This window comes from Barbatula barbatula (assembly GCF_947034865.1).
Source record: "Barbatula barbatula genome assembly, chromosome: 4".
Lineage (NCBI taxonomy): Eukaryota > Metazoa > Chordata > Actinopteri > Cypriniformes > Nemacheilidae > Barbatula > Barbatula barbatula.
Window position 1 is genome coordinate 4302178 of NC_136768.1, and position 14669 is coordinate 4316846.

General features: G+C 39.9%; 1 protein-coding gene across 1 annotated transcript; it reads left to right on the top strand.

Moving 5' to 3' along the window:
* Positions 1 to 6080: 6080 nt before the first annotated feature.
* On the top strand, positions 6081 to 14025 carry LOC306892949 (A-type voltage-gated potassium channel KCND2-like; the record flags this gene model as incomplete). Its single annotated transcript, XM_079454373.1, has 5 exons — positions 6081 to 6233; positions 7256 to 7354; positions 8516 to 8611; positions 10101 to 10342; positions 11650 to 14025. The coding sequence occupies 5 exons, from the start codon at positions 6081 to 6083 to the stop codon at positions 11828 to 11830; spliced, it is 771 nt and encodes a 256-aa protein (XP_079310499.1). The 3' UTR covers positions 11831 to 14025.
* Positions 14026 to 14669: the final 644 nt, after the last annotated feature.

Genomic DNA, 14669 nt, shown 5'->3' on the forward strand with positions numbered 1-14669 from the left:
GCACTCTTAAGTCAAATCATCCCATTAGCTGAAACTATTAAAAATATATGAAATTTAATGATAAAACTAGGACAATAAATTAAAATGCAAGGTCGGGGAAGCGTCGTCTTGGAGGCGTTCGAGTTCTGCCTAAATCTGCTGAATTCTGGGATTTGTGAGGGGAGTTTTCGGGGCTTTGCCATTACACGAGCGATAATTATCCGTGAGAAAGGGATGATGGTAGATGTTTTTTCATCCTCTCATCAGGGAGCCCTTCGGGTTAGCCGGGTAGGTCATTATCATAACAGTTAGGCCATCATAATTATGCTGATTAGTCACGAGGTAGGTCCTTTTAGACCAAAATCTGAAAATAAATACGTAAACACATTAAAATCTCTTTAGGAACACGCAACATTCTTCATTTACAGCTGCTAGTAGTGAAGGTAACTGTTTGTATATTATGTATTATATTTTTATACATTTCTACATCATTTTCCATGTAGAGCAAATCAACTGAGAGCTGTACGTCTGGACTGAAACCCAATAAAACAATCATTTTGAGTATTTCTGTACTGCAAATGAATTATTTTTGCATCATGGAAGTTTTACTTCGTCTGTTTATGCTGATTTTGTTAAAATAGTTTATTTATATTGTTTATATTGTTGTTAATGTAATAGAATTGTCTTGTTATGACATAATGATAAGCATCATTGAGAATAATGAAACCTACAAAAGGAAAGGATGTCTGGATACATTACACTAATGAAAATGTGTGTGTTTAATTCCCGTGAAAATTATATTTTTCAGTCAATAAAGAGATTGAGCTTCTTGTTGTTATGCAACTTGGCATACATTTTCATTTTGTCCTCTGCTTTCTCATATCGATCATTCACCCTGTCGATACAGCAGTATCATATGAGATTGCTCAGATTGATTTGGTTATGAGTCTATCATATTTGACTATGATCGATCAATGTCACCCATCCCCAATAACCCCGATATGCTCTTCCCCTCAATCTCATCACATTTCAAACGCTTTCTGGTGCCGTGCCACACACAACACCGGTGGACACCGAACCCAGTTTTGTACAAATGGGCAACTGGTCCATGTTATGATCATGAAGTATTATTTCCTTTGGAAATCCAACACATTCAGCTTCAGCCCTGTCGTGTGCTGAGAGTGTTTTCTTTGACACAAAAGTGAGCTCAGAGTTTTATCTCTGATTGATCTGCTGTGAGTCAGTGGAGCAGTAGACCATTCACTGGGTTTATAAGAAAAGATAAAAGACTGTTATCATCTCTCTCTCTCTCGCTCTCTCTTTCTTTTTTCTTCCTCAGCGTGAGGTTCTGTTTGACTGCCAGAGGAACATCCTTCATTATCAGGTCAAGGACTGTGCACCTGATCCTGCTAAGTTCTTTGTAGAAGAGGGAATCGTTGATGCGATAATCTCTGAATCATGTATCTCCTTTAGACACGCTCGAGCGTGGGACATTTCAGTTTGAAAGAGCGTTTGTGTTTGCAAATGTGTAGAGTGACAGAGGGGAAAAAATTGGGAAGATTGGGATGAGCGGATTGTTCAGCATTCATGAGAAGGATGGGAGAAAGCATAGATGGAATTATTGATGAGGGAGGGCGGGGGTCTCGTGTGAAGCCTCTGCATAAAGCATTCACAGAAGCCTTTCAAGACGATCGCGCTTGTGCAGTTTCACCTACAGTGCCGTTGCTCCCTGCCGGAGTGGAGATCATGCGCAAGGTTCTGCTTGTTTAAATCAAACAAGACGGGTCTGATTTAGTTCAGATCCTGACAGAACCTTCGAGTGGGGGGGCATGTTTGCATAATGTGACCAATCGCAGCACAGGTATTGTAAATAAATGTTTATATCACCACCAGCATCCCTCCAACACTTTTTATTTATTTATTAAATAGGTTCGTGCCTCAAGGCATAGTTTATCCAAAAATGAGGAACAATTTACTCATCCTCATGTCATCCAAACCTGTATGACTTTCTTTCTTCAGGTCACAAAGAATATATTTTCTCAACATATCTTTGTTTGTGTGCATTTTCTGATGCGACTCTGAATAGTCCATACAGGCCTGGTTAAATGGAACGGTGTCATTAACTCAGTCCTTCAGTATTGTAATGAGCCGAACGTTCGCTCCATCTCCAACCGCTCCTGAGCGTCGATGAAGCAGTAGTTGTTAAATCAACCAGATTAATGTTTTTAATCTGGCTCTTTCTAGCTGTCAATCCACCAGACTCCTCATTTCACATAATAGCTGTGTTTCAAAACAAGGCAAGCTGCGTGCTGCCTATAAGCAGCTGCTTTATAAGACAGCATGCTGATATTCACAGGGTCTTATGAGACACACAAATAGCACTCATTTCTCTCTTTCTCTTTCTGTCTTGATTTTGTCCTTTGTGATGTGCAGGGGGTGTGTTGGGTGTTTCAGATGTTTACCTTCAGACGATTGGGTGCCGTTTGATGACCCGTTTCCTCCGCTGCCTGATTGTAATTGCATTGGACCATCAAGATGCTCACAAAGTTTTTCTTGGAGGGTGTGTGTGCGTTCACTTTGTGGACAACTTTTTTTTACTTTTGGGGGCATTCTGGGAAATCCAAGATAAACTGATTTATAAATACCCAACGCACAAACCCTACGGCTTGTAAAGTGTTTCATTGCAAAGTTTTTGACGGTAACAGTGAATTGGTCCTGCTTAACAGCTTTAGCTTTTCTAGGAAAGCTTTTTATAAGATGTTTCGACATGGCTGTGGGGATTTAGTCCCATATGGACGCAGTAAGGTCAGGCATTGATGATGGGTGATGGGGTACGGTTCATAATCGCATCTCGAATCGAGGCTTTGTATATAGGTTTGTTATGTCAAGTAAATAATTTCTTTATGGACCTCGCTTGGTCCACAGGGGCACGTCATTCGAAAAACTAATCTGCCCAAACTATTGCCACAAAGGTAGCGACAAACACTTCACTAAAATGTCACTGTGTGCTGGAGCATTACACTTTGTCCACATAATAACCATCTCTAAAGTGTAGGTCTACATTTGTGCATTATACTGTGCATTTGTAAATTTTAACTGTGTGTGTGTGCGCACGTTCGTGGGTGGTTTGTGGGTGTGTGTATAGCCACTTGAGGTCATTGAGGTTAATAGGGATGCTGTCATACGTAACGGCACTAGACAGTGAGCAGCGAGGAAATGACAAACGCAGATAGCAAATTAGAGTCCTTCCTGTTCCCTCTCGTTCAGTTCACTTCACACACACATGCACACACACACACACACACACACCTGGCTGATGGAGAACAAGGTCAATGTTTTTTTTGTTTGCACTGATGCCGGGTGTGGAATATCAGAATGCGACGCACAACAGACAAGACAAACACGCTTCTGAAAATTACCCGTCTTGCTGTGCGGATTTGGATTAACAGCCAGCGGCCGACATATTCATCATGTACACAAATCTAATTATGAGGGTAATTGCCTACAAGGGACTTTATTGGGCCTTTATAATGAGTCTATTGTCTGTTGTTGAAGAGGATCACAAAGCTTTCTATTGAACAGAACGCTTCTGTAGCTCATGCGACCATAAATATGGGTATTTTTCGGGGTTTGGAGTGACCGGGTCAATACAGTCAACCACATGACAAAGGCAAAAAAGTGGGAATCTTAACTCTTTGCGTGTCTTGCCGTCTCTGTCGCCGGTGAAGTTAATTACAGGCGTTTAATTGGAGAAGTCGACTCTCTGCCGTTCGTAATTACGGCTCAGTCATTGAAGGCTTTGTCGCGTTGGGCCCCTTGAGCTCATATTCTCATCTCCGTAATTCAATTAGATACTTCACTTAGAACACAGAAAGCCTCTCAGCTCTGATAAAGACATTTTATACTCTTTTAGAAACACACAATGTTATTTATTTATTTATTTTTGCATTTCTTTTACGTTTTTTTCATAGGGAAAGGAAAAGTGCAGCTTCGTGTTGACCTCTGCTTTTGTTTTGTGGAATGATGAGAGACTGTTTCTCGAAGTCCTTGATCTAAGGTCGATTCATTCTGAAATGCTGTAACGAAGAAAGGCAGAATAAAAGTTCTTATCAGAAATAATGAAAATGGAAGATGAAAATGTGGTCTCATGTTGAGGCTTGTCCTGAAATGTATTGCATCTCTGTGAAGATTGAAATGTAGAATAACGAAAATGTTCTGCTTGGCATGCCGCTACTGCTAGTTGTGCGATGATGGTGTCCGACGTTGACACCACATTGAAAAAATGCAAATGTATTCAAATCTGTATTATTTGAAAACGTATTAAATCTAAGCTGTTTGATTCTGTCAGAATGATGCATGTCTTAAGTTCCAATTTGCCTAAAATGCTCAATGGTGACATCTTGGTTCTGATGCCTGCTTACGACAGATCGTCTTCTCAGTGCCAGTGACTGTGTTGGTTTGTCATACACTGGCATGCTTTAAAAAGATACAGAGTGCTATGACAGAAGGTGTGTGTGTGTGTGTGTGTGTGTGTGTGTGTGTGTGTGTGTGTGTGTGTGTGTTGGAGCAACGCTGAAAGCAGGGGCGTCATGCACCCATTTTTTTAAGGGGGTACAGTGTGCACAACACAAAGAAGCATGTCCTATACGTATAAATAAATACACACATTAAAAACAATATTATAGAGAACATAGAGCACAAAAGAAAAAGGAAATAAAAAGAAGCAAAATGGTTACCCTTTGTTAATCTGCCTATTATACAGATTTATTATCCATTATGGAATTCCATCCATTAGGAAACGAAAATATATAATGCAATATATTTCATCATACATTAATTTAAGTGCATCTTAATATTTGAAGTGTAAATTCTTTGTATTCTTTAAAACATTGTATATATTATTTTAAGTAATATACGTCTCTATTTATTTCCAAATCTATATAAAATTATTGAATATATTATTGATGGTTTATTTAGAGGAAAATATATTTTCTTTAAGAGTATTGTCAGTCGTTGCACCCTGAAATTGAACTAACATAAAGTTTTTCACTTTAAACGATGCTACCTGTTTGCAAATTGCCAAGAGGTGTGGTTGACTGCGCAGACTAAACCAACTTATCGCACAAGCTATTTGAAAGCAGTCTGTTCTCACATTAGTTTGTGACATACTGGGATCGGTCTGGGCCACTTTTAAGTCAAAAACCCAGTTCATGGGTCCAGTTCTCTCACCCGTTTGGTCGCGGGGTCTAAACGAAAGTCGATGACAAATGCTTTGCCTAAACGACAGAGCATACTAGCCTAGAATGAGTCTGAAAGTCTTGTTTCGGGGATGCAGGTTTTTACGTTAGCCGAGCTCCCGGCTGAGCACAGATGCTGATTACATCATTAGCCAGTGCTGTTGCTTCTGTCGGATTGATAAATGTTAAGCTCCTGTACGTGATCGAAAATCTCCAAAAGAGGACATGGGTGCAGCTCATAACCGATACGCTTTCTTCCTATAGAATCGTGCAACCGATAAGTAGATGTCTAACTCATCATTTGGAGGTTGCTTTCAAAACTAACTATTCAAAAACCTGAGGGGGCACGTCTGAGGGGGCACTGTTTGAATCGGCATGACGCCTCTGGCTGAAATCATGCCAGGACTTTGTTTTCTGAAGACAACATGTAAACATCACCTGCCCAACGTTGTGTGACAATAGTTTGTGTCGTATCAGCATATAAAATGACTGTTGTGGTTATTATTGTCATTTTAAATCCGAATTAAGTAGCTTGTGTCCTCACACATAACAACAAAGCTTTACCCACCACATAAAAACAGTTTTAAGCATCAAGTTAAATGTTTGAGGATGTTAGGGCTTTATGAAGAAAAAAGCCTGAGGTCACACTAACTTTTAGTGCTTGCCTAATGCTGTATGATTCTCTACTGCCCCCTAGTGTTGTAATCTTTTCCAGGTTGAAGAAAATCCACCTGAGCTGGTAAAAATGAGAAATTGTGGGCAAACAAAAACTTGTACAATTTATTCACTCTTTTGTGCTAAATGTGAAGTACTTGAGAAATAAAGCAAGCTCTCTCTTTCTGTATGTGTTACAGTTATGGAGACATGGTTCCCAAGACCATTATGGGAAAGATCTTCGGCTCTATTTGTTCTCTGAGTGGCGTGCTGGTGATCGCTCTTCCTGTGCCCGTCATCGTGTCCAATTTCAGCCGGATCTACCACCAGAGTCAACGTGCAGAAAAGCGGCGTGCCCAAAAGGTACCCCACCCGGGTCAACGACCTCTGGTCATACAGAGCTCTGAGCAGAAGCCAATTATAGATTTTCCTTTAAAATCGGTACAGGTCTGGATGTGGCGAAGATATAATATCCACTGACTGTACACGATAATGCTGGGATAGTGTTTAATGCAACTTGGCCCAAAAAGCTTGTGACCCAGATGTCTGCATGCTGTGTGTGTGCTGTATGAGCTAGTGTGTGTACGTCTCTGTGGTACAGTCATTTCTAGTGCATGCCCAGATCTCATGCCGTATTTCAACATCAGACCAGAAAAACAAACATGCATAAATAAGACCGACAAGCAAGGAGATACTTTCAAGATGACAGATGAATGATGGTGACAGTGAAGAATTGAGTAAGATATTAAATACCCAACGTTTTGGGAGTGAGTCACTCCACGATTTAACTGCAGTGTGAACGCAAGACTCTGAGTGATCAGAAGTAGATGTAGTGACATCACGTCATGTCATTGGATGAGTCCCTTAATATAGCTCTGAGCCATGGGGAAAAGATTGAGATATCTCAATCCCCCTATGAGTACGCACACACAAATAAGCATTACAGCAGTCCAACAAAGAACAACAATCTGTTTTCTCCGTTAAGTGGAGAAAGTAAGACAGTGAGGGAGAGAATATTAAGAACTTCGTGAAGTAGTTACTTGAGGATCTTCACGAAATTGAACTTTCTGTGGCCTGTACCAATACGAAGTTATATTTTATGATCCTAATTTTCAAAGTAATGTTGCAAATGTTCATTACAAAGCATGTGCCCGAATATGCATGCAACCGATTGACCTCATCGGACAGACTGGTTTCAGCGCATTTGAGTGCTATGGAGTTTTTGCCGAATTACGAATGTCCACGATTTTTTTCTCAGTCGATTTTTACATATCGTCGTTGTGCATGTTGGACAAAGGCATGCCAATCTTGAGTCACACTCTCACATTGATCATGAGAGGGTGAAGTGTCAGGCTAAACGCCCCGTGTGTTTGTCCACTGAACAGAAATCCAGGCTTGCTAGAATTCATGTGACGAAGAACGGCGGTGCTAACGCTTATTTGCAGTACAAACGCAATGGGATGCTGGTGGACATGCAGCAGGAGGTAACCGTGGAAACCTCGTCGCCGTGGTCTCTCTTAATGGAACATGCCATGATGGGCTGGTGCATGTGGACCCCTTGTCCCCCCGTGACCTTTCACCTGTCCACCAGGGGACCGGGGTCCAAGCAGGGTTCAAATGTTTCTGTGATGTTTCTTTAACCGCTGTCTTTCTCTCTCTCTCGCTTTTTCTCACTCTTCAACTCTGTTTTGCTCCCCTCACACCTAGACCGGGTGCGCTGGCACCTCTTCCTGGTAGCTTAAGACCACAATCGTGTGACTTTTTGTCCAATGGCAGTGTAAAGCATGTGGCTTTGCCTTGCGGGGGCCACGCTCATCCACTCCAGTTCCGACGGGGCCCCCCTATTTCTGCAACCCTTTTCTCCATCTTTCAATAACTTTACTTTTGGTTTTATCTCGTTGTTGTCTTCTTTAGCTCGTGTACTTGTTTTTTAACTACCTTTTTGACGACTACTTCTGTGCTTCATGCATTTTTAACATGCATTTTTGAGTGATTTCTCACGGCTGTCCGGACTGGCCTATGCTGTCTCTCTCTCTCGTCATGACATCATCAGAGCGCATCACATGGAAGAATGATATTTTCTGAGTTGCATGTCATTGATTGGCCAGCGTTTAAACAAGATGTGATGCAGAGACCACGGGGCGTGTTGATTGGGTGGTGCTGTGACCCTACGCTGTTACTCAATGAATAGTGCCCTAGTGGTTTAGTCACTGCGTCATGTGTCCAGCTCCTAGGGTTCCAGGGACTTTGGAATGGGTACGGTGGCCTTCTCAGTTCAAAAACGACAGACACCTACAGTATTTAATACCGACAATGTTTTTCCAAAAAGACTAATACTATTACTTAGAAAATACTCAAACTGATATTTACACAGAGAATATTATTTGTAGGACTTTTGTGTTTGAACCAGGAGCCATCTATCAAGGTTGTTCATGGAGATGATATTGGGAAACAGGATGGGGCAGTGACCAAGAGCCTACCGTTGTTACAATGATCCAAAAATACTCAACATCGCCAGAATGTTGCTTGATCATTGTGAGAATTGGGCCTTGCTGTCAATGCTCTTGTCTTGTCTCTCACTTTCTTAATTGTTTTGAACCCTGATCGGTTGATAATCTGTCATTCTTTTCTGTGTCTCCTATAAGGCATCAAAAGAGGCGGGCCAATCTCTGGTATGTAAGGCCAACCCCATTTTCGACAACCAACATCACCATCTTCTTCACTGCTTGGAGAAAACCACGGTAAGAAATTTTGGTTTCCGTTGTCCATAACATTCTCCTGTATTTTCTCATTAATTTACTCTTACCATTTGATTTAGATATGATGGAAGAAACCATTTCCAAAATGTGGCATTTTTCTTGATGTAAAGATGTCCAGAATAATGAATACTAAGCACATCTACATGAAGTTTCTTCTAGTTGTTTTGGTAACTTGACAAGGGTCTTTCCTCATCCTATTCATCATTTAAAGTGTTAACGTATTTTCAGGAATAGTATTGCATATAGTATTCCTGTATGCTCTTGTCCATATAGCTCTCAAACCTCATTCTCTCATATATCATGACAACCAACAGTTTTTGGAATGAATTACATAAAAATAGCTTTTTAACAAGCCATATTTGAATATAACACCGGTATGAATTTGATTTAAAAGCATCAAGGGAAGATTTTCAGCAAACAGGCAGAATGTGTATATATAAATGATTTGTCTTTTTGGGTGAACTCACCCTTTAACACCAGCAAATCACAGCAGCAGCTCCAGGCATCTTTTGCACTTCAGTGCTTGTGGGTTTGCCACAAATAAATGAAATTTTTCTCTCAAAAGGAATCGCGAGTCAGGCGCTGGCATGAAAATGACAACCACTGTCGTCCTCTGCCAACTAGACTTACGACCGTCTAGAGAACAGACTGTGACCCGCTCCGGCTTTCCTAGGGCACTAGACTAGACACATTTCAATGGAAAATTCCAGTTTCCTGCTGAGGATACAGGACTGTTTGGGATACCGCCAGTACTACAGTGATTCTGTGTTAAACGTCTAATGTTTGATCTCTTGCAGCAGTTATAAACGCTTGTGCGATTTTGCTTTAGAGGCCAACAGTGCATATGTAATTGAGATTTACAGTCATTCTTCAAGTTACTGTCAGCACTTCATGAAACTAATGAGAACTCAATACAGCCAAAGCAATAAAACAGAGACTGCATCTGTACAGTAATGATATATTTACATCTTAGCAGTAAGAATGATACACCGTGCACTCCAAATATCTGCGATCCCAGGTCTTTTTGGTTTTTTACTTTTGGCTTTTTTTATTCAGGCTTTTATTTTGTATTTTTATTAAATACTCAAACAACCTTTTTATCAGTATTTTATGATGTTTTCCAGTAAGAGTATTTATTCAAACAGTATATCTGGACATAAGTTAATTTTTCTTAGCCGATTGCAAACAGGAACTAAAAAAATTTATTTATTCTATTTAATACATAAATAGAAAAACCTTTAAATAAATGAATAAAAAAATTAAATTAAATTAAATTAAATAAAAGATAAAATGAATGTTTCGTGTATTTTTGCTTCTCAAGTAAATATGTATTTATTTTGGAATGTTTTTTTATTATATTTTACTGGCAAAAATATATGATTACTTCAAAACCGGGAATACCATAAATAATGAAATAATCACATTTCAAAACCAATCCTTGCTTATTTCTTTCCTTTTTTTTCTTTCCTAGAATCATGAGTTTGTGGACGAACAGACCTATGAGACGAGCTGTATGGAGGTTTCTGGGATGAAGCCATCGATGTCTTGCTCCTCATCGTTGTCTTCCTCTCCGCATGGCCTCTCCTCCTGCTGCTCCCGCAGGAACAAGCGTAAGAGCTTTAACGTCCCCAATTCCAACATGACAGGTATACGCAGAGGAAGCATACAGGAGCTCAGCACCATTCACATCAGAGAGAGACCACTGAGCAACAGGTGCGTACACACACACACACACACACAAGTTCACAAACATGATTTCTGCATAATCACAAACATGCACACGCTCTCTGAACAGACGCGCCCTTAATACCATACACCTGAATGCACATACACAGTTATACAAAGGCTGGCACGGGTTTTCTTGATGTATTGCCTGTGGTCAGAATATGAATGAGTCCAAGTGGAAGCAGATGCATCATTTTACTATTTAAATTTTGTATTCAGAGGTGTGTTTTTTCAGAGACGTGTGTGGGTCTGACTCAAACACTCAGAATGTGACTTCACTAAACTGAACTTTCAATATAATGTATATATTCAATAAAATGTTTTTTTAGGAGAATCCACACCAACAGACATGAACTACACTGCTATTTTACATTTCTATGAATTTTGTTTGGCTTTCAATGTTGTTTCATATCACCGCTAAAACAATTGCTCTTACAATGATCGCAACAATATCTTTCTTCTGTAATGTTACTGTTTTGATGTGAGCACTGACATTTCTTTTTAAATTCACAATTATTTGTTTAAACTTTATTTATTGTAATAGCTATCGTTCCTGGTGTAAATGGGCTTTGTACAAACTAAAAAACAGTGCATGCTGACTGTACTGAAGTACTTAGTATGCAGTATGCAGTGTAGTACTTTTGACATTACCTTTACATTATTAATTTAGCAGACGTTTGTAAGCAAAGCTGCTTACATGCATTTTACATTGTACATTATGTAGTGTGCCGTTTAGTACGTAGTATGCATCATAGGTAAACTCTTGTGTGTGCATAGTATCTTGTATGCATAACATATAAAACATGGTGTGAAATCTGTAAGTTTAGCGCAAGGAAGTCCAAGACAGAATTTGTGAACGTGTAATATATTCTACACTGATTTGGGATAAATCCAGCTGGACTTTAACATGATAAAAGTTAAATTAACGCACTCTTATTGCCATTGGAAAGCATGATCAGATTAGGCAAGTAATTTCCTAAATATTCATTGGCTTGGAAATGCACGCATCTTTATGAACGACGGCCGTTCCAGCTGTGCGGAAATCTGCAGAGCTTTTTGTAGAGAATGAGTTTGGATTCCGTGTGAGCCTGGAATTGGGTGTTTGGAATTGTTCCCATAGTGATTCATGCCGCTGGAATCCCGAAAAGCCCCAGTGGTGGCACTCCCCCCAAGCCCCCCCCATGCCAGCTGAATCTGGGAACGCTATCCTGATTCCATCCAACAGCTGAAGGAATTTACCAATCAGCTGGATATCATTCTCACCCGCCTGTTTTCCCCTCTCTCTTTTAATGCAGTCGTTCCAGCCTCAATGCCAAGTTCGAGGAAACGGTACCTCTTAATTCGGAAGAGCAGCCCTACATCACTGCCGCTGTCATCAGCATGCCGACTCCGCCTGTGACCACACCCGAGGGCGGAGACTCCTCCAGCACGACCGACTTCTTGCGAAGCAACATTGTCAGGGTGTCGGCGCTATAGACCGACAACAGTGACCATTAGCTGTTTTATTTGGCGAGTGGACGCTGGAACAGGAGGAATTGGAGCCCCCTAGTGTAGTAGAGGAGGCCCTGCGGCAGGACGGGCCGTAGCCGGATTTTTTTTTCCGGTTCATGTCCAGGGCTCTGCTTCACTGTTCCGGGATGTCAGCTCCGCCTGTGTGACTCACACCTGGGCCCAATAGGCTTTCACTCAACCCATAGAAGAAATGGAATACGATAACCATACCATTGTGGTTATTATGGCTTCTATACTTTTGAGTATTGTGTGTGTTTGAATTTATTGTCTTAAATTTAATGAGGTCGACAGCTATTTGTGTTGATGAGTGTACCAGCAGGGGTGGGATTTTACAGTATGATATTTACAAGCTCTACACACCGATACTTTTGATACTTTGAAGTAAAGCTGGGCTCTACTGGGGTTTTTGCGTGCGTGAGCGTTTGGTAAAGACCGGTCTCTTGCATGTTTTGCATTCATAAGTCTTTGTCTTATTTCCAATTCGGCATGAGCAATAAGGATTGGCTGTGTGGGTGTGTTTAATTGTCAGTATTTTGCCTAGTTATACAGTATTGATTTGCAGCAACCTTGAGCCCCCTGAATGATAGAAAGGTCAAATAGAAAGGTCTTTATGGTGATAAACAGAAAATCTGTCCCAGACATGTTGCATTCACCTCTCGCTCGGACTGATAGAATGTTTATTTTTCCTTTTCTCGTGGCCGAGTGCAAAGCAGAGGTGACCGGAAAGGGAAGCAACCTTTTCAATTTCCGTGTCTGGAGACTTTTGGCTCACAATGACAGATGAGGTTCGAGGACTTGAATACTAGCCATTCCATTTTATACTCAAAAGTTTGCCAGTTAACTGTGAAAAGACAAACAATGTACTTCTTTTATTTATTATGTTTGATGAAATTCCACTACTGTGCATGTTGTCGTGATCATGGTGAAGCCTGGACCAGAACATTGGCCCGTCTCTTATTAAAGAAGTGATTTATAAATTGCAAATATTCTCCAGAGGAAATGTTTAGATATGACGGCCCATTAAAACTCTTTTTATCATTTGGTTTTGCAGATTTACATTCTGCAGCCACTCAGTGTTGATGTAAATATGCTGAATCTGGGTGTAATTTATAAAAATAATTATAGAATGCAAAATATCTTAATAGCCTTAAAAAAGGCTTTATTTTCTATAAGCTAATATAATTTGTATGTCTTTTGATTTTGGGCTGAAAAATGTTCTTGACAGGTTTCATGACTTTCACCCTAAAGCTAAAGTAAAAAAATAACTCTTTTCACCCCCAAAAAATGAATTAATCATCTCTCCTCTGCCGTTTGATGTTTGGAATTAGCAAGAAGTTAGTCTGTAATGTCAGAAGATATTTTTTAGGATATTTTTTAAACCGATGTCAGAGCAATTTGATGTGCTGAGAAGAGCCTCGCTCAGCACATTTACACACACACACGCGCGCGCGCACACACCACCGCCCCCCTGCTCAATGCCTGCACTCATTCCTGCTTTACCATGTGACTTATGCAACAAGATTCCTTTTGTAAAGATATGCTTTGTATTAAAGGGGATACTCGGGGAATAGAGTCTCACAAATGCATATTTTTAAAATGGTGTCGATTATATATTCTAAATGTATTTCAGTTGTAAAATACTAAAAAATGAAAAGATAAAAACAGAGTTAAGGGAGAGTGTTACTCGTGCACCTGTGCTGTAAATTTGTTCTTCGGTGTGGTGAAATTTATCGCGGTTTCTTCTTTTTCCTCATTTTCGTTGACGTGAAATGTTATGTCTTACTGTTTACTTTCCGGATAGCCGACTAAACGCAGGACCGTATGTTTAGGTTTGGAGGTTTTCTATTTCCCGTTTTGAGGAGAAGACTGAAAGAGTGCATGTGCTCACAGACTCCTGCCGTTTCATCATCGACCAACAGCTTTTTTGTTTTAGGACCCACAAGGGACTTTTGAAAAGGGAATTCCTGTTTGTGACATAATGTACATTTAAATGACTACAGGATGATGACGGTCCTTTGTAATTTGTTACGGCTTGTGTTATGGACATGAAAATATGTGAATTATTGAAAAACAATGAAAAAAATACAAAGCAGTTGTTTAGTCCGGTGCAGTGTATATGAATAAATAGAAATAACTCATTGTCATATTAAAATACAGATAAAAAGACATTGTTGCATTGTGATCATTGAGGATATTTTTATCTCTCAGTTTTCGTCAATATACACATTTTCAATACCCCATGACATCTGTATACCACTGTATACTGTATATGCTGATGTACAGTTTATAAACAAAAAAAAATTCTTACTTTGAGAATTCTAAACATGTGCCCCAATTCGCATACCATGTATCCTAAATAGTCTTCACAAAAACAATTGGCGTGTCCCGAATCATAGTGTGTTGAAATGACCATCCTTTACTCAGAGCTGTTGCCTAGGCAACAACAGTCACTTGCTTGTATGTTGCAGAACTTGCATAGGCACTAAAATGTACAAAAACTCTACGCGAACCGTATACTTTTGCGGCCTTAAATTTCTAAGTACAATTAAATTGTTTTTACAGGAAATTTACCGGAAACTGTGTTATCATTTTTAATACATTTACATTAATTCAACTTATTAAAATTAGTTAAGCAATTTCAACTTGTTTTCAAAAGTTACAGCAACTCATCGCTGTAGATGAAATGACATAGGCACCAAAAATGTTTTGAGGGCATAACTAGGCGAATCATGATGCAGCAACCCAGTTTATATTTTCTTCCAATGCACTTCTAAAGGAATTTACCAATCAGCTGGATATCATT